At 43.1% G+C, this 20,524-nt stretch overlaps 1 protein-coding gene across 2 annotated transcripts in view; it reads left to right on the top strand.

Annotated features, from left to right (window-relative positions):
- Positions 1-20,524, top strand: part of DHRS11 (dehydrogenase/reductase 11) — a 125,420-nt gene that overhangs the window by 82,284 nt on the left and 22,612 nt on the right. For both annotated transcript variants that reach the window (XM_030186074.1, XM_030186073.1), the window contains exons 2-3: positions 342-551; positions 19,868-19,962. In XM_030186074.1, the coding sequence (XP_030041934.1) occupies positions 342-551; positions 19,868-19,962 (305 nt within the window). The remainder of the gene's footprint in view (positions 1-341; positions 552-19,867; positions 19,963-20,524) is intronic.

Here is a 20,524-nt window from a genome sequence, read left to right as displayed (position 1 = left end):
CTTAAATGTTAGTATGACAATACCAGGTTACACTAATATTCTGTAGTGGATCCTGGGCCTAACTGAAGCCATTCAGTTGTAGAATTGCCCCCTTGTATGGTCAGAAGGGATATAGGTACCCCTTGTGTGGGTAAGCTCCTGTGCTTCAGGGCAGTAACTTCATAACGTAATCTCTCATCACACACATCGGTGCCAACATGTGAATGGTTCATGTGGATTGTTTTTCTCCTTGTTTAGAAACGGACAGTCATGGTATTGATTTCCTTTTTAAAACCCTACAGGTTGTCATTCAGGATTCAAATTCTAACCTATGTGCACATTCTACTTTTCCTGTTGTACAGAAATTGGCAGCAGAATGCCAGAGTGCGGGATTCCCAGGTTCTCTCATCCCATACAAGTGTGACCTATGCAATGAAGATGAGATCCTCTCCATGTTCTCAGCCATCAAGACCTTACATCAGGGTGTTGATGTATGCATCAACAATGCTGGCATGGCCCGTCCCGAGACACTGCTGTCAGGAACAACTGAGGGATGGCGGACCATGATCGATGTGAGTACTACCTGCCTGGAAGTGTGTGTGTGTGTGTGGGGGGGTCTTTTTAAACCCTTTAGTGCTTGCTAATTGATGCTCTGCCTTGAAGAATTCTGTGGCATTTTCAGAACAGCTTAAGACAACAAGCTTTTGATAAAAGGCCTAGTGATTCAGGGATCCCTTTTTCCTCTGTGGAGAGTCACTTTTGGCTTCCTGCCTCTAGGACCCCTTGAGAACAAGATCTTTGTCTAACACTTGGGGAATCAAACCTTTTTTTCTAGTTATTGACATCTGATCACCTTGATCTTTCCAGTGTTGGACTTCACCTGCTTTAGTGTTGTGTGCAGTGTCTTGCTGCTTTGTTTTGTCATTTCTATTCCTTTGGTATTTCGTGTAGGTCTCTAAGAGCACGATTATCTAAGATTTTCCCCCTAGGTACAGGATTGAAGAAAAGCATCAAGTAAAAAACATGCCCCTAAAACAGATTAAAATTTGTTTTAATCAAAGATCTAACAGTGATAGCCTACAGTAGAATGTAAGACTTGGGTTGGGCACTGTGACATAATTTGTTTCCCCTGTAGATGACTTCACTTGTGTAACAGATGCACCTGCTGAAAATTGTGTTTCCTGTGTTTAGGATGTTTTATAACAAAATCTTTGATCTGCTGTAATATTATAGGTGTGGTTTGGGGGAGAAGGGGGAGGGGTGATGCCTCTTCAAACAGTCCTTGATGCTGAATTTGACCTCCCACCTTCTCTTGCATTGACAAAACCTTTTCAACAGCAGGGGGTAGGGTAGTTATGTTGTTGAACTGGTTTGTGTATAGCTGGGTTGGTTCTAGCTGTCTGGTATTATTAGCTATGATGATTTACTACCCTTATAAAAAAGACCCCTGGCTTGTTTGTCTTAAGAGATCCTTCTCGTATCTAAACAAACTTTAGTTATGCTCCAAATCTTTAACAATTCTAAAGATGAGAAAGCCAGGGCAGAAACTTATCCCACAGCTGAGCAGCATGAGAAGCTCCCAAAAAAAAAAATATATATATATATTTTTTTTAGTTCCAATATTTGTATTGTGTTTTATAGAACATAACAAAATGGCTAAAATAAATGCAATTAGTTAACATAACAGGTTAACAATGACAAAGCATCAGTATACATGTTCAAGTTAAGGTTAGACAAGGATTATTGCTATAACAAATCATAGTAGTCACAGGAGTAATACAGAAGTTTCAACTCTGAGAGAGGTTATTGTGTAGTTGATCTAGTAAAGGAGTCCATATTTTTTTACTTAATAATTGAGTTATATTTTTCAGCCGCTGCATATTCATATTTAGCTAATGTACACACAGAATTCCACCATGTTAAATAAGTTACTTTGGATAGGTCTTTCCAACAAAGGAAAAGGGTTCTTAAGGCTTGATGTAACAGTATGTCCAATAGTTGTGCTTGATAACTATCTAGTGGTGATTGTATCATTAGAGATCCTAAAATGACTATATTGTATGATAAAGTGTCCTGGATATTCAAAGTAGATAATACTGTGTCCCATACAGAGTTCCAATATTCTTGAATGAATGGACAAGAGTAAATAACATGTTTAAGATTTCCAACATCCATTTCACATGTCCGACATTTATTCATATTGTTTTTTGTTTTTGTTGTGTTCAACTTGGTGAGTTTAGCTGGAGTCCATAGAGCTCTATGTGCCAAGTAAAAACATGGATTGGGAAATGGATGCTGGTTTGGTGGTATGAGTAGTTTTGAACCAAAACTTTTCCTACTCTTGTTCATTTAGTTGGGTGTTTAGATCATGTTCCCATGATTGCATGGTATTAGTTGGGGAACTGAATTTAGCTAATTGAAGTATTTTTTACCATTTAGATGTGACTTTTTTGGAAGACATAAAAGACTTACAAAGTTGCCAGCAGGTGGGATACTCCGTAGATAATTTACTTATATCTAAGGTGTTAGTTACACAATGTTTGAGTTGAATCCATTTATAATATTGAGAACTTGTGTACATAATTGGGAAAAGGAAAGCAAAGAGTGATCTTTTATGACATCATTGAGGGACCAAATGCCAGCCTTTTTGCAAGTAGGCCAATTAATACAAGAATTGTTAATTTTAAAATTTGGATTATTCCAAATTGGAATGTACATAGAATGCATTAAGGGATGTTTAACAACTGAATCAAGTTCTTTGTTCATAAAAAAAATCACAATGGTTATTAAAATAATTTCTTTCAATGTAAAGAGTCTATAAAATCCTATCAAGAAAAAACAAATCTTGACTTATGTCACAAAATTAAACCCTGATATAATTATGCTACAAGAAACCCATTTATCAGTTACCGAAGCTAATAAGATTTCCATAAAAAATTTCCTTCCTCCTATCTTTTCATCAGCAATAGGGAACAAAAATGGTGTTATGACTTTAAAAAAAACCATAAGGATTTAGTCATACTCTCTCATAAAAATGATAACATGGGCAGATGGGCTAACATTAATATAAAAATATGTAACAAAATAATATCGTTATTAAACATTTATGCACCAAATTTGGACTCACCTGAATTTTTCCTATCTCTAGCAGATATGTTAGCAGCTGAAGTTGATACACCTTGTATTATAGGTGGCGATTTTAACCTCATATTAAACTCCTCAATTGATAGGAAATCTAAATATGCTTATAAACCCCCTAAAGCAACACAAAATCTTGATTTAATCTCACAATTTAATCTTTGTGATATATGGAGAACAACACATATGACAGAACATGATTATACTTTTTACTCAAATCCCCATAATTCATGCTCCAGGATAGATTACTTTTTAATATCGACATCATTGATATCTGATGTCCTTAGTACTGACATTGGTAACATTGTATTATCTGATCACGCTCAGATTACCCTACAGCTCAATATAAGTCAAACATCAATAAATAGACCTCGTTGGAGATTTAATTCCACACTTCTAACTAATCCTAGTTTTATAGAAAATATCTCTAAAGCGATGCAAGAATATCTTCATTTCAACTTGCCAAATCACACCTCTTGGCATAACCTTTGGGATGCTTTTAAGGCGTTTATCAGAGGGGAAATAATAACATTTACAGCCTCTAGAAATAAAGAATTAAAGAAATTTTGGAAATGAAAAATACAATAAAATCCTTAGAACTAGCACATATACGTGACACTAACAATTTACTCATATTAGAAGAGCTTAAAGCATCCAGACTCAAATATAATACCCTATTAGGTACTAAAGCCAGCAAAGATATTTTCAGTAACAATGCTTTATACTATTATGAAGGTAATAAAGCAGGACACCTACTAGCCAATTACCTGAAAGCCTGTAAAGTAAAAAAAACTCCATCTCTTTAATCAACGATGAGAATAATGTTCCTTTAACAAATATAAACATAGCAAATAGATTCCAATCCTTCTATAAAGACTTATATACCTCAGACATTGATGTTGAGACATTAAATTATGATTTCTTAGAAAAATTAGACCATCCCACTATATCAGACGATGATAATAAGATGTTTTCATAACAAATCACAGTGGATGAGAATTTTGCTATCCAAACCATGACGACTAAAAAGGCACCTGGGCCAGACGGATTACCGATTGAATTTTATGCAGCGTTTAAAACCATATTATCTCCAATTCTATGTGACTATTACAATCTTATGATAGAAACTGGCAACATCAGGGGCTCTTTCACTGAAGCCAATATTATTGTGTTACAGAAACCTGATAAAGATCCCAGTCTAGTGCAAAATTACAAGCCACTATCTTTAATAAACTTAGATGCCAAGATATTTGCCAAAATTATCGCAGAGAGAATACAACATTTCTTACCTAAAATCATACACCCAGATCAAACTGGTTTTATGAGAGGGATATCTTCTTCAGATAACACAAGAATTTTCTCTAAGAAACCTCAGATCCTTTGGTTGCAATAGGACTAGATGCTGAAAAAGCATTTGATCGTGTAGAATGGCCATATCTGTTTAAAGTGCTTCAATGGTATGGTTTATCTGAAGACTCAATTAATATAATCAAGGTCCTGTATACATCTCCAACTACATATATTCAAATAAATGATGTAATATCTAAACCTTTTACACCAACAAGAGGCACTAGACAGGGTTGCCCCCTATCGCCTTATTATTCAATTTAGCTTTTAAACCATTATTAACAGCTATTCGTCAACATCCCCTTATTCAAGGTGTTAAAATCGGTCAACAAAACATTAAATTAGCTGCATATGCAGACGACGTTCCCCTATTCACCTCTCCTTCCTCAATACCTCACATTCTGTGTTTAATCTCTAAATATGCTGAAATATCTGGTTATAAATTAACCACCACAAAAACTGAACTTTTGCCCATAAATTGTGTTCATCTGAAACCTTTTTATTCAACAATATAATTTCCAATGGAATGAAAATCAAATTAAGTACCTGGGAGTTCTTTTTGGCCCCACTATTGAAGGTACTCTTAAATATAATTCTGATAATATAATTAAAATTACTTAAACATTAACTCAAAAGTGGTCCCCTTTGAGGCTTAACTGGTGGGGTAGACTTGAAACTATAAAAATGATGATAGTGCCAAAACTTAACTATATTCTTAGCATGCGCCCTGTATTACTAAACTCCTCAATATATAACAAAGTTGAAGCTAAACTAATACAATTTTTATGGAGTAATAAAACACCTAGAATATCTGTTAAAAAAAATTGCAAGCCTGCTCACTAAAAGGTGGTGTCAACTTCCCTAGTTTCTTAGAATATCATATATCTTTTCTCTTGAAACAAAACTCAGTATTTACGTATGATAAGGAACAACACAACACCTCATCATGGTTTTATATTGAACTACTAAAGCAACCAGATACGCCTTCACATTTCTTTCCTTGGTCTCAACAAATTAAGGTTTCTTCCAATGTTTTGTTTAAAATAATTTAAAAAATCAACAAAAACAGCTAGATAAAAAGTTGCAGAAGCGATAGCTACATAGGATTTATTAAACAACAGTCTGTGGAAAATAACAGCTATACAGCAAGTTAATGCTTGGAAGAAAAATGATTAGAACATCATGAATATAATTGTCCAAACTTATCTTGTTTGTGAGGAGTTTTAATGTTGTTAATGTTATTAACCAGATTATTACCAGGTACAAAAACTTAGATTGTGAGCCCACTAGGGACAGAGAAAGTACCTTCTGTACCTGTATGTAATATGTGAACTACTTTTGGTTGTACCACAAAAAGGCAGTGTATCAAAAATCTTACCCTATATAATAAAAAAGCACCTCCAACGTTCTGAAGCTGAGAAAGTGAAGCCTTGAAGCATTCGTGCTCCTGCTGTATCCATCTCCTGAAATGATGTCACGTACTTTCGTGTTCGTAAAGACCAATCACTGGAAGGGAACGTTGCAGAGTTGCCAGGCAATGGAACACGACGTCACACGCATGAGGGTGTCGTCGTTCCAGGCCCCCTACCTTCAAATTTTAAAAGTCAACTTCACTTACGAAGTCAGGTTTATGGCGGCCGACAGCAGCAGCGGTAACAAGCGTGCAGGCTCGACCCTTATCTCTCTCTCAGCTGTGGTCCTGCCCTTGCGGAAACAGGAAATGAGGGCGGGACCAGAGCTGAGAGAGAAGGGCCGAGCCTGCACACCTGTTACCGCTGCTGCCGGCTGCCGTAAACCCGACTTCGTAAGTGAAGATGACTTTTAAAAATTGGAGGTAAGGGGCCTGGAACTGGAAGGGAGGGAGTAAGGGAGGGACGACGGCATTTGCATGCATGTGACATTGCATTCTGGGGGGGGGGGGGAATCCTGGAACTGGGAGGGAGGAAGGGGGGAACCTGAATCTCGGAGGGAGAGAGGGGGGAACCTGAAATTCGGTTCCCTGGAACTTGGAGGGAGGCATGGGATGACCCTGGAACTCAGAGGGAGGGAGAGAGGCAGGGGACGACCCTGGAACTCAGAGGGAGGGAGGGGACGATCCTGGAACTCGGAGGGAGGGAGGGAGGGGGACGACGACCCTGGAACTCGGAGGGAGGGGACGACCCTGGAACTCAGAGGGAGGGGATGACCCTAGAACTCGGAGGGAGGACGACCCTGGAACTCAGAGGGAGGGGATGACCCTAGAACTCGGAGGGAGGGGGGGGGGCCCATGGCACGCACACTCATTCTCACACACACACACACACACACACACACACACACACACACACTCTCTCTCACAGACACACTTGCACCCAGTCTCACTCTCTCTCTGTCACACACACACACACACTCGCACAGTCACTCTCACAGACACTCTCTCAAACATACACATTCCGAGGAAAACCTTGCTAGCGCCTGTTTCATTGGTTTCAGAAATGGGCCTTTTTTCCTAGTTTAAAATAAATAGCAAAAAACATTTGCCAACATTTTGGAACAGACAAATACAGGACGTACCCTAGGGAAAGACAGAACCTTACATATGAAAATACTGTTAAGTCTGCAGCAATCTATATGCACTGTGTGGAATTGCTTGTTAAGCAATTTTGAACGCTAGGAGATTTGATTGAAAAAGCAGAAGTTGTGTCACTAACAAAGGACTTTAAGGGGTCCTTTAACGAAGCTGCAGCAAAAGGGGGCCTACGTTGGCATCAGTGCATGTGTTTGCACGCTGAGGCCCCCTTTTACCACAGTGGGTAAAGGGCAGGTCTGTCTTTTTTTTTTTTTTTTTTTTTAAGAAATGGCCAAGAGCAAGTGAAGTACTTGCCATTTGCCCATTTCGGGGGGAGCACTAATCGCCACCCACTGAGGTGGCAATGAGGGCTCCAGCGGTAACCTGGCAGTGCACGGCATTATCCCGATTACCTCCGGGCAAAATAAAAATATTTTTGTAGCACCAGAAATGGCACATGCTGGGGGTGGGAACTACTGCTGGGCTGCTACAGTTGCCCGGTGGTACTTCCGTTTTAGCAATCAGCTTACCACCGCTTTGTAAAAGACTCCATAAATGTTTAAGCTGATTTTGGAGGTGCTGCCACTGGTGAATGTTTGACTGGATTTCAATATCCATCCAAATACTAACTATGGTGCTCATTCTCAAGCAGATGGATGCCTCAAAATGCCCAAAAAATGTTCATCTGCCCAAAACATCAAAATCATGATTTTCAAAAGGCAGAATTTGGATGTCCTACGCTGCAGTTTGTCCAAATATCAAGGGGACATCCTAAGTTATACCTGTTTCAGTAACATCCAGGGTATAAAAAGGTGCCCTGGAGGGATTAAAGCATGACCCCCTTCCTTAATCTCCCAGTGGTTAGTCCCCCTCCCTCACCCTTGACAGTGACACCAGAAAGGCTCCTTGATAACATCAGGTATTGTGGGCATTCTGAACACAGTAGCAAGCAGGTCTGAAGGGTAGCCTACTGGTCAGTGCAGTGGTCTCTAAACCAGGGAACTCAGATTCAAATCCCACTTGAACTTTTTTTTTTTTTTCAACCTTTAAATTGTGAGCTGTCCAGAAACAGAGCTACGTTTGGAGAGATACATATAGGAGTGGAGAAGTGGCCTAGTGGTTAGAGCACCGATCTTGCAATCCAGAGGTGGCTGGTTCAAATCCCGCTGCTGCTCCTTGTGATCTTGGGCAAGTCACTTAACCCTCCATTGCCTCAGGTACAAACTTAGAATGTGAGCCCTCCTGGGACAGAGAAATATCCAGGGTACCTGAATGTAACTCACCTTGAGCTACTACTGAAAAAGGTGTGAGCAAAATCTAAATAAATAAATATATGTAAATAATAAAGACAATAAAAACAGATGGGGTACAGCAGGTATTTCCCTGTCTCTGGAGGGTTTACCATTTACTACACTGACCACTGTTTTTTTGGTGTTCATAATTTGGATGTTTCATTTTGGGAAATGGCTGTTCATGTTGAACTTAAGATGTCCCAATTCTGACTTGGATACTTGGATGTCCTTTCAAAAATGCCCCTCCACATGATTCCAAAATGAATAGGATTCTGACAAGCAAAAATCCAAAGTTTCTTGAGGGAAGGAAAAACGCTGAAATTCTAGAAAATGAAGGTGGCACCATGGGGAAACATAATCGAATCACTTCTTTCACAAAAGAATGAACACTGGGCATTATATTGTTCATGAGCTACTTAGAAGTGGAGATGGAGTAATTTACATGAATCCTTATCTATGGCAGACATGCATGATGAAGTCTCAGAAGTTGGAGAGCCAACCAAGAGGGCATTCTCTGTTGTGCCCTAAATCTATAACACTTGCCAGCATCAATTAAGCAGGCAAACTACAATTATATGTAATATACAAGAACTGAGACGATTTGGCACTCGCTGTGGCCTTTTCATGGAGTAAGTGAAGTGAACCGTGCTCTGGAGGCTTGGTCTTCTGCCAGTTAAAATGTAAAATTCCTGCCGCGACTAGCAATGCGGGCTTAAAACTATTGCTATAAAGAAATTCATTGAGAACCAGCTACACATCTGAGCTGAGCTTCAGGCCCACTTGCAACACAGCTATTGAACCAGAATTGGAACAGCTAGAGATGTGCCAGGCCTCTGAAAATGAACTTGGACGAAGGCTTCTTGGCTCACTGGTATGGTGGATTGATATCTTGTAGCTGGGAGGAGAAGAGGTGTTGCATACCTTTGCAGATAGGTTCTTGAAATGCAGTAAACTAAACAAGATTTTAATGGGGATTTAAAAAAATTGATTTGCTGGCAGACCTTTGCTTTTATTGAACTGCATAATGCAGGGCTCTGTAGCCATGCTTTCTTAACACAGCTCGGCGGTTGCCATAGAAGCCTGAGTATTTTTAGCATGCCTAATTTTACATCTCAGTTACATTGTTGTGATAGTATGATTTTATCACTTAGGTGCTTGTTTTTGAAGCAGGGCCGCCGAGAGGGGGGGACAGGGGGGACAAAAGTCCCCGGGCCCAGGCCTCCGGGGGGGGGGGGGCCCCGGCGCCCCGGCGCCGCCGCCGCCCCGGCGCCGCCGCCGCAGTCCGGCCCGTCCTCCGTAGCTCCCGGAACTAACCTGAAGCGCCTTCACGTTCGCATCGCAGCAAGCAGCAGCAGGGCAGGCCACTCCTTCTTTCCGTGTCTCGCCCTCGCCTGATGTAACGTCCGCGAGGGCGGGGCACGGAAGGCAGGAGAGGTCTGCCCTGCTGCTGCTGCTTGCTGCGATGCGAACGTGATGGTGCTTCAGGTTAGTTCGGAGGGCCCGGCAGCGGGTGGAGGGAGAGCCCGGCGACTTCAGGTGGGGAGGGGCGCAACGCGACCTCAGGTGGAGGGGGGGCCCGGCGACTTCGGGTGGGGCGGGCGGGGCGTGATGTGACCTCGGGTGGGGGGGGGGGCCTGGGGGCGGTCTTGTCCCGGGCCCAGCCCCGGCGGCGGCGGCCCTGTTTTGAAGTACATAGACTTACAAGTTATATAAAGTAAGGAGGAGAGGGGTAAAAGGAAGAGGAGAAGAGAAGTTTTTTAAGAAGAGCCTTAAAAGAAAGAAGAGAAGTAACAGATCTAGGGAGAGGAGAGAGGGTATTCCAAAGCGTAGGGCTGAGGTAGCTGAAGACTATATCATGTGTGAGTGAAAGATGCAAAACAGAGGGGGGAGGGGGGGACAGAGCAGGCTATCTGAGGTGGAACGAAGAGGGTGAAGGGGACAATAAGGGATCACCTATGTAACTTTGTAAGTCTCTGTGCTTTGAAAATGAGCCTCTTATTGTCTTTAAAAGCCACATTGAGAAGGTGGCTTATTAGATGGTAGCTTGGTTTGGTGCTTGCATTGGTAATTTTTATTTTGTATGGTTTTTGATATCCTACTTTTGATTTTTTATTGATGGCATAAAAAGGGTTTAGTGACGCCCACCGTCATACAGAAAAGCCAGTCAGTGTGGAGTTTTAAGTATTTGAAGTTGTAGACTTTTAACCTAGCTGGTAGATCCCAAGTGTGGGCCATCTCCACGCAACACAGAACAAAAAAACAGATTTATATTCCAAATGCTAATTGCTTGTGGTGTTGTGTGTGTTTACCTCCATTTTATTCATATATGAAGCAGTGGTGTATCCAGACAGACGATTATGGGTGGGCGTGGCCACAAAATTGTTTGCAATTAGGAAGGACTTCTCTGAAGAAAAAAAAAAAAGACGTCCCTGTTTTTCTTACCTGCCTGAACTTGACCACAAGCACAGTTCTCTCAGCAGTTCCCTCCAAGGTTACTAGTATCAGCTAAACGCGTTGGGATTGGCTGAGAGAGACCTGGAGGGAGGGACGTCCAAAAAGTTTTGATTGTGGACGTCCTCGCACGTTCCGATCCTGGGGGGGGGGGGGGGGGAGGGGGGGCGCAAGCTAAAAACAACCTTGGAGGGAACTGCTGAGAGAACTGTGCTTGTGGTCAGTTCAGGCAGGTAAGAAAAACATGGACGTCCTTTTTTTTTTTTTCTTTTTTCTTCAGAGAAGCCCTTCCTAATTGCAGGTAGGAAAAACACGTCCAAGAAGGACGCCCATCACAAAAGGTGCAGGAAGACGTCCAGCTTGTGTTAGACGTCCCTGACGAGCACTTGGATGGTTTTTTTTTTTCCGTTCTATTCCCTCGCAGTACCACCCTGTGTGGGGACAACAGAATCCGAGGCACACAAACCCTCCAAACTACCCAGATTTCCAGGGGACAAGACAAATAAGCAGTGCAGAAAGAGAGAGCATCCTCGTAGCCCCGTCTGATCGCTGCTTCTCCTGAGTGTTTTGGAGTGAGAAGGCAGAGTAGTAGCCCTTCACTTAAGCTGAAAATGTCCAAGTGCTCGTCAGGGACGTCCTTTTTTGTTTTTGTGAATGAAGGATGTCTGTTAGGCACTTTAGAAGGACGTCCCTGACGAGCACTTTTTTTTTTTTTCCTTCTGATTCCCTCACAGCAGCCCCAATGAGAGGTGCAGACCTCCCGTTAGGGTTTCCACGGTAAGGGAATCGGAAAATGGTAGTACATCTCATTACAATACGATTTATACACATTGGGGTACTAATTTGCTCATCTGCATTCCACTTTTGTTAGCTGCTACCGTGATCGGAAAATGGCTCGGAGAAGCCTTTTGTGCATGCCACAGTTTACTACTTGCTCATTAATGGCTCGTTAAGTTCAGTGCATCTGGCCCTAGTCTCTCAAGCCCTCTGCAGCTGGTGTCTTGATAACGTTACGAACAGGAGGCCGCCTTAACTCTAGTCCCTGAAGAAAGAATACTGAAACCCGCGGCATTGGGCGTGTTCAGGAGAAGGCGAAAAGTTGGAGATTTATTTTCAGATACAAGGAGATATTGGTGTTACGCTCTGCTACACTTCTCCAGGATGGGTTGGTTTCTGTTTCCTACCTAGCAGCCGTCATCCGGGTTGGATCATGGACAGCAGCCATCTTGGTTAGCTCAGGAGGGGGCAGCCATCTTGGAGTATCGAGGTCAGGAAGGAAGCCCATATTTGGATGTAGGCACCTCTGCTGATGGGGGCAGCCATGTTGGAACAGCTGCTCATGGTTGAGCCTAATTCCTGCTCTATTTAAATCCCTGTTTCCAGTCCTTCCATGCTTCGGCTTCTATTCGCTTAGAGGTTGTGGTCTTCATCTGTTCCAGTGTTTTCCTGTGTTCCTGACCTTGGATTGTTTACTGACCACGTGTTGTGTTGCTGCCTGCCCAGACTTTTGTTGCTCTCTGTTTTGCTGCTTCACTGACTCTTTGCTCCTGGACTGTGTCTGCCTGCCTGCCAGCCTGGTCAGCGGTTGTGCAACCCCGCCAGTTCCAGAAGTCCTGTTGGCTGCCTGCACCTGGGGGCTCAACTCCCAGGGAACGGTGGTCGCTCCCCAGGTGAAGCTAGGGGTTGTCTGGCTGCCTGATCAAGTGCGGTGCCACTTCATCTTCGCCGTGCTCAGTCGGGGCACAAGGGCTCACATTCACCAGGTCATAACAATTGGACACAGCTTAAAAGTTAACGCGGATACAGCATGACTCAGATAAGTGTTCATTAAATATTTTAACATTAATTGCCTTAAGATATCACTGATATTGACGAACATTGGGGCAGGTTACACTTCTTTGAATTGCACATAAGGCTGGTAGGAAATTGTTATTATATCATTTGAAGAATTATATTAGTCTGCTAGCACTTATTCGGTGATTCACCATGAAAAAATGAGTAACCCGATGAAAGAAGTGCTACACCACTAAGCAACAGATATTTGTTGTGCTTTCTATAGTGGGAATATCTGAGGGTGCTCTCAAAAAAAAAAAAAATTACAAAAGAAATGATAAAACTATTAGGTTTATTATATCCTGGTTATAGTAGTTTGTCACCTTTGATTTAACTACCAGAGATTAGAGGATACCTAGTTTTGGTTCGCTAAATATTTGGACATTTTTGCGGAAAACGTCCAAAGTTGGATTTGGACATCATATTGAAAATGCCCCTCCATGACTTTGTTCAGAAAAATGCAGGCTTCTCACTTTTGTTCTACACTGCAGTGGCGTACCAAGGGGGGGGGGGGGGGCGGTTCGCCCCGGGTGCACGCCGCTGGGGGGGGGGGGGGGTGCTGCGTGCCTGTCTGCTCCGCTCATTCTCTGTTTCCTCTGTCCCGGAACAGGTTACTTCCTGTTCTGGGACAGAGGGAGCAGGGAACGAGCGAAGCCGACAGGCGTGCGGCACCCCCCCCCCCCCCCAGCAGGTAAAAATGCACCCGGTGGGGGGGATGTCCTTTTGCCGGCGTGGAGGTGTCCTTTTGCGGGGGTGGGGGGGTTGCACTGCACCCGGGGGGGGGGGGGTGCATCGGCGATCCGCCCCGGGTGTCAGCCACCCTAGGAATGCCACTGCTACACTGAAATTGGGGTGCCCATCCATTAGGCATGTTTGCTATATTCTCCTGAGAGTTTGTTTATATATCAATCTAACAAAATTTGGAACTCTATTCCACTTCAAACACGTACATTATTGAAATCTCTGTTTTTTTTTCAGAAAGCTTTGAAAACTTATTTTTAAACAAGTATTTTAATTTGTGATTTAACAATTTCATGTCAGGACTTTTTAATGTTTTTGTAACCTGCTTAGACTCCTCGCTGATACAAGCAGGATATAAATACTGGAAAAAGAAATAGAAATTTATATTTTTATGTATTTTTCTTTAATTTTATTTTGTTATTGAAGAGTATTGTGTTTTTTTGTCTAGTAATTTTATTGTGAATGTTCTGTTGTAAGTCACTCAAAATTGTAGATTAAGTGGGACATTTTTTTTTTAAATATTCTTATTTATTGCAATTCAAACTATATCCAGGTACAGCCATCTCAGAATAAACATTAAGCAATTACAGTGTTTGAGCTGCGTGACTTTTTAAAACATTTTTCCCAACTAAACCCCCCCCTCTCTCCCCCCCCCCCCCCCCCCCCCCACCCTACCCTCCCAACCTTACTTTAACAGTTTAATATCTTGCTTCTTGCTACTGGAGTGAGAGAGTCCCAAAACTGTTCACCTCGCTTGGAGGCCAGGTCCCTTATTCCTTTCTTCTCTAGCGCACAGGCTTGAATCATTGCTGACCTCCAGTGGGATATGGTTGGGCGATCCGCGACCAACTACAATTGCAAGATGACACGCTTTGCCATCAAGACTGCTCTCTTCAAAAATGCTTTAAATCCCAAAGAGATCAAACAGTTGTCGTGGAGATGGCCTCCACAAATTGTTCCAAATCTGGGATACATGTGTGCTCAACTCAATCCAAAAAGATTTTATTAATGCGCAACTGCAATACATGTGTCCTAAATGCGCATTAGCACCATTACACTTTGGGCAGGTATCAGTGTCTCGAAGAGTAGCTCTATATGCTCTGAGGGGGGGATATGTGCAGCAGGGGCGTAGCTACGGGTGGGCCTCCACCCAATTTTGGCTCAGGCCCGCCCACCTGCCAAGTCTCCCACATTCAGCGGGAGACTCCCGCTTTGGCAGGTCATCTCCCGCACTCCTGCCAAAGCGGGAAAGTCTCCCGCTGAGATCATCCTCCGCCGCTACCGCCGCGTCTCTGTGAGCAGTCTCGCCCTCAGCAAAAGAAGAAAATGAAGCGCGGTGCCACACGCCGCAGCAGCCTTCAGGCATGCGCTGTTGGCTCTGCTGTCCTCTGCCCTCGCTGACGTCAATTTCCTGTTCCGAGGGCTGAGGACCGGCAGACCAACAGCACATGCCTGAAGGCTGCGGCGGCCCCGCGCTTCATTTTCTTTTTGTTGAGGCTGCTCACAGTGGCAGCATGTAGAAGGGATGCAATTGAGCTCCGTGGCTGATCTCAGCAGCTGTTTGGGTGCCTGGGGAACTAAGGTACGTGGAACCAAAAAATGCTGGGGTGGAGGAGCATAGAAAAAATATTTTGTTTGGAAGGGGAAGAGGAAGAAAGTGTGTCAGGGTGTATGTTGCATGGGGGGGGGGAGATCAAAGATGTTGGATGGGGACAGAAAAAGGGGAGACACTGGATGAAAGGAGGAAGAGAGAGGAGATGGATGAAAGGAGGGAGACATTGGACAGAATGTGGAGAGCGAGGGAAGATGTTGGTGGAAGGGAGAGAGAGAGAAAGGGGACATTGTTGGATGGAGGGGAGAAGCTGGATGGAAAGAAAGAAGAGTTGGGATGCTGAATAGAAGAGGGGTACATATATATATATATATATATATATATATATATATATATATATATATATATATATATATATATATATATATATATAGGCATGAGTAGTGTGCCCTACTTCTAGCATTTTTCCTCTCTCTCCCTCCTTTCATCCAGCATTTCTCCTGTTTCTCTCTCCATCTCACCAACCAGGGTCTCCCCCTTGCTCCCCTTCCTTCTCCCCAACAGCTTGTCTCTCCCCTGCCCTTTTCCATGTCCCCTCTTTCTCCCACCATCTTTCCATTCATCTTTCTCTTTGTACCCCTCTTCTATTCAGCATCCCAACTCCTTGTACAAACTGACGGAGAATGCAGCTTGGTGGGAGATGCAGTATAAATTTTTGCTTTGTCTGCACATCAGTGGCGTAGCCAGACCTGACATTTTGGCTGGGCTCAGCCAAAATGTCAGGTCTGGCTACGCCACTGATGTGCAGACAAAGCAAAAATTTATACTGCATCTCCCACCAAGCTGCATTCTCTGTCATTTTGTACAAGGATTTGAGACACATCCCAATTTGTTCTGATTGGAGGTTAAGCCGCAGTTCCGTGTTCCAGGCGAGTGTGGGACATTTTTTTTAAAATAGATATTACAGCAGTCTTTGATACTATTAAATCATTTTTTAAAAAATTGCGTAGTTATGTAATCCAGTGGATAACACCCCTTTCTTTCAGATACATCTTAACATGTAGTTTGGAATGGACAAAGTTCAGATAGTTTTTTTTTTAGGTGTTTGTTTCTTTTTTTTTTTCTTGCAGTCTCCCACAGTGTTGTCGTCATTTTACTGCAGGCACTTGTTTTCATGGAAAATAACGCATGTGGAGCTGAAGATGCATTCTATCCACATTTTCTTCTCCTGAACATTCTCGTGATAAGACTAAAAGTCCACATGTTATAATCAACACACACAAATGCTTAGCCATATTGAAGAAGGGTAGTTTTTTTAAACGGTTACACAGTGACGTACCAAGAGTGGGGTGATGGAAGTGATCTGCCCAGTGCATATTTTCTAGCGAAAAAGGTGCCGATACTCAAATGCCAGGCCACCCTTCAGGGGGTGGGGTGATCACTAAGGGACCCACCCCACAATAGCCAGGCCCCCTGCAGCCAGTCACAGAATCTATGACAAGGCAGAATTGGTGTGTAGAGCTTGAGCTCTTTCATTAAAACTTGGGGACCATGGGTCAATTTTAGCAGACAATGGAAAAGGTGCTGGTACTCAGTACCCCCTCAAAAAAAAAAAAGCCCTGGATTTGCCTCAGCTGCAGGCAGCAAGTGTGCTGAACAGTCACTCGGTTCTGCTGGTCCCCCTGCCTTGGAAGTTGACGTCAGAAGGGACAGGGGACTGGCAGAACAGACAGCTGCACAAATGCTCAGTGCACCCCCTTGCACGGAGGAGGAGGTACTCCACCGGGGGGAGGGGGGAGGGGTGGTGTGTGTGTGTGTGTGACACACCTGGAGGAGGGGGATGCTCCACCCCGGGTGGCAACCAGGGTAGTTAAACCACTAGCTTAAAAAAAAATTGTCCTAAGTGTTTGGGTCTTACATCAATTTTTAGATGCATTAGTTGACTAAAAATGTTCTCCATAGACACAGGGGTTCAATTTTCATTTGTCTGTGTAGTAGGTCCAAAGTCAGCAGGTACTTCTGTACTCGTGTGCCATTAATAGCATCCGTCCAAATTACAGATCCCCAAACAAAACTTTGTTGAGGGCCCTTATAGCTGGGGGGAACAGGGGCAGGTGGAAATCTTTCTCCCTCTCTTCCTCCCTCTCAAAAGCCTTACTATTTGTAGGAGTTGAGTGTGGCAAATATTGTATTTACTTACTTTTTTGCAGTTTTGCTACATGTGCCTTCTGGCTTTTTTTTTTTTTTTTAATTTCTATTAAATTATCCGATTCCTCTCCTGTCTGCCCGCTGGCAACCAGAGAAGCACTTAAGTGCACATTTCCTGGTGCCTGGATCAAGTCTGGCAATAAGAATTGCATGATACTTCACATACTTCACTGTCAAGCTTTCCCAGGAAAGGTATCTGCACTCACTTACACCTGCTAACTTGTGTGGCTTCTGTTTCCAAGTTAAATAGTATAAACTCTTAAATACAAATGTACGTATGTAGTTCCAAATCCCTCCTCAGCACCACTTCTAGGAACTGGGTCTCCCCTTTATACTACAGCAGGTAGAAATATGTGCAAACGGCAGTATGGGGGCAATTCTGTATCTGGGTACCTCCATTTAAGCACCCTGAGGTCACGTGGTAGGAATGTATCCTATAACACGGGTGGGCAACCTCAATCCTCGAGGGCCATGATCCAGTTGGGTTTTCAAGTTTTGAATATGCATAAGATTTAGCTTGAAAACACAACTGGGTCCTGGCCCTCGATGACCATGGCTGCCCACCCCAGCAACAACAAAACCAAGGGCCTAGGTTCTGTGTTTAGAAAACTAGTGTAACCCGGTATGTGTGGGTGCCTAACATTTGGGTACCCACACATACGAAAACCATAGAGCTGGCATAAATATTCTAGGGCGTTTTACTGCTAGGTGATTCTGAGTCTTTAGAGTTTATGATTTGTAAGATTGTGTATTTTTTAAATGAATGTTTTATTGTACCTTGCCTAGATATTTGGATAGGCGGGTTATAAATGTATCAAATGCGAGCACCTCTGCAGCAGGGACGCATGTAACTACATTATTCTGTAAGGTGGCTGTGTATGTGGGAGCCCCACCCATGCTCTGCCCCTGTGTAAATTCCCTTGTAAATTCACCCTATGGGGGTATTTTACTTAAAGCTTAGCTCGAGTTATCTGCAGCAGAGCCCATTTTATTCCTATGGGTCCTGCTGCAGATAACTCGAGCTAAGCTTTAGTAAAACACCCCCTATTTAAGTAAAACACTTAAAATATTGGCGTGTGCGCACACATGCCATTATTCTGAATTGTTTGCTTGCAAACAACACATCTGTAAATGTAAGTGCCAGGCTTATACAATTTCCCTTCATGTGGGTATCTTTTTACTTGCATAAAAGACACAGGATTCTATAAAAAGCTCATTTCTGTAGGTAATGTACTAGTTTTACCTCTGGAAATGCAAAATAAAGGAGTAGCCTAGTGATTAGTGCAGTGGACTTTGATCCTGGGGAACTGGGCTCGATTTCCACTACAGCTCATTGTGACTCTGGCTCTGGGCAAGTCACTTAACCCTCCATTGCCCCAGGTACAAATAAGTAGCTGTATATAATATGTAATCCGCTTTCATTATAACCACAGAAAGGCAGTATATCAAGTCCCATCCTCTTCCCCTTCCCTTTCAAAATTGACCAAAACAAAAAAAGAGAACTAATCAATATAGAGCTCTCAGTACTGAATAAATTTATTAAAGACTAGTAAAAAAGGCCTGTTTCTGTAGGCAAGGAAACGGACCTTAGGCAGGCAATTCCCCCCCCCCCCTTCCGTGAACCTGTCATCCCCCCCCCCCCCCGTGCCGGCGAAAACTGCCCCTCCCCACCCGCCGCCGTCGTTGTTGTGCTACCTGTGCTGACAGCCGAAGTGTTGTTCTTCCCTTCCCGTAGGTTCTTTAATCATCTTGTCTGGAAGTTCCTCTGCATGCGTCTGACGTCAGATGCACAGAGTTAAACTTTTCTGAGAAGATGATTGAGGAATCCACCCGAAGGGCAGAACAACACTTCGGCTGTCAGCACAGGTAGTGCACAACAGCGGGGGGGGGGGGGGGGGTTTGTGGTTTTCGGCGTTCCGGGGGGGGATCGACAGGTTCGCGGAAGGGGGTGAGTTTCGAGGGGGCCATAGCACGGGGGGGGGGGGGGGGTGACAGCTGATTCCGAGGCAGTAGGAGGAGTGTTTCCCTACTCCTCCCCTTGCCTTGGAATCAGCTGTGTTGACGTCAGTAACGTCCGTGCGTGTCTGCCTCGCAGACCACCTGTAGCCAGGGAGCCACGGTCCCAAGCATAGAACGTTGGAGGTGAGAATTATTATATAGGATGTGTAAAGAGAATTCAATATAGGCTGCACCTGCAGCAGAGCTTATTTATCAGTGAACCATGCTGGAAACCGGCTCACATGACCGCTCTATACGTCACAATTTTCCTTCAAAACTACACCAGTGATGTGTGAATTTTTATCCTTTTCTTAAACCTCACAATGTGAACTTAAACTAATAGTACTAGAGTCTCTCCAAAACTTCGCTTTCAAAAGGATGCAGAGGAAAAATATATATGCAAAATACAATATGTGCTCTATATACAGCGCCTCCGTATTAATGCAAAAAGCAAACCACTTACCTGGATTCAACGCCGCATGATGGTGGTTTGCTCTCCCTTACTCCAGGAAATGCATTAGAAACCATTTGTACAGCCATGTAGCATTTTGAGTATTTTTGATTTCAGGCGGTATCACGGAACCAGGACTATCCATCCTTGATGAACACATTGAGCAGCAGCTAATGGGAAGGCAGCTTGAACAGTTTTGTATGACATTACAATATCCTGAAGCTTCATCAAAGAACATTTTCACAAATTTTTAAAAGCAAAAACTGTGTGTCGCTGCTTTTGTTCCAGGTGCTCTTACACTGGTCTGTCGTTCTGTCTTCTGCTCACAGGTTAACGTTCTGGCTCTAAGTATTTGCACACGAGAAGCTTATCAGTCCATGAAGGAAAGAAACATTGATGATGGTCATATTATTAATATCAACAGGTAGGTGCTGCTGCAGTTTCACCGTAGCTTCAGAACATTCAGATCTGCTTGTCATTCTATTCTCAATACAATTTTTCTGTATGATGTGCTCCTCTCTCTTGTTTTATATTACTTTTAGAACAGGTATTTAAGTAGTCAGTTCTGAGATTGTATGCTGTCTTTCTGGTCCACCGAAAGACAGCCCCAGGCAGTTAAGTGTATGCAGCCCAAAAAGTTGTGTTTAGTTTTCTATGAATTTTCATTTTGTTTAGTGTGGCGTTTGCCCCTGAAATGAAAAAAACAAATGTCAGGAAAAGTGCACACACTTTCATGACACAGGAACAACCCCCAAATTTCATTTGTCTTTCTGTTTCAGGCTTATCAATAGAAATCAAACAAAATAAAACATGGAAAAGAAAATAAGATGATACCTTTTTTTATTGGACATAACTTAATACATTTCTTGATTAGCTTTCGAAGGTTGCCCTTCTTCGTCAGATCGGAAATAAGCAAATGTGCTAGCTGACAGTGTATATAAGTGAAAACATTCAAGCATTACTATGACAGTCTGACAGGGTAGGAG

This window comes from Microcaecilia unicolor, chromosome 13 (genome assembly GCF_901765095.1).
Source record: "Microcaecilia unicolor chromosome 13, aMicUni1.1, whole genome shotgun sequence".
NCBI classification, from domain to species: domain Eukaryota; kingdom Metazoa; phylum Chordata; class Amphibia; order Gymnophiona; family Siphonopidae; genus Microcaecilia; species Microcaecilia unicolor.
This window is presented reverse-complemented; position numbering and strand designations above follow the sequence as displayed.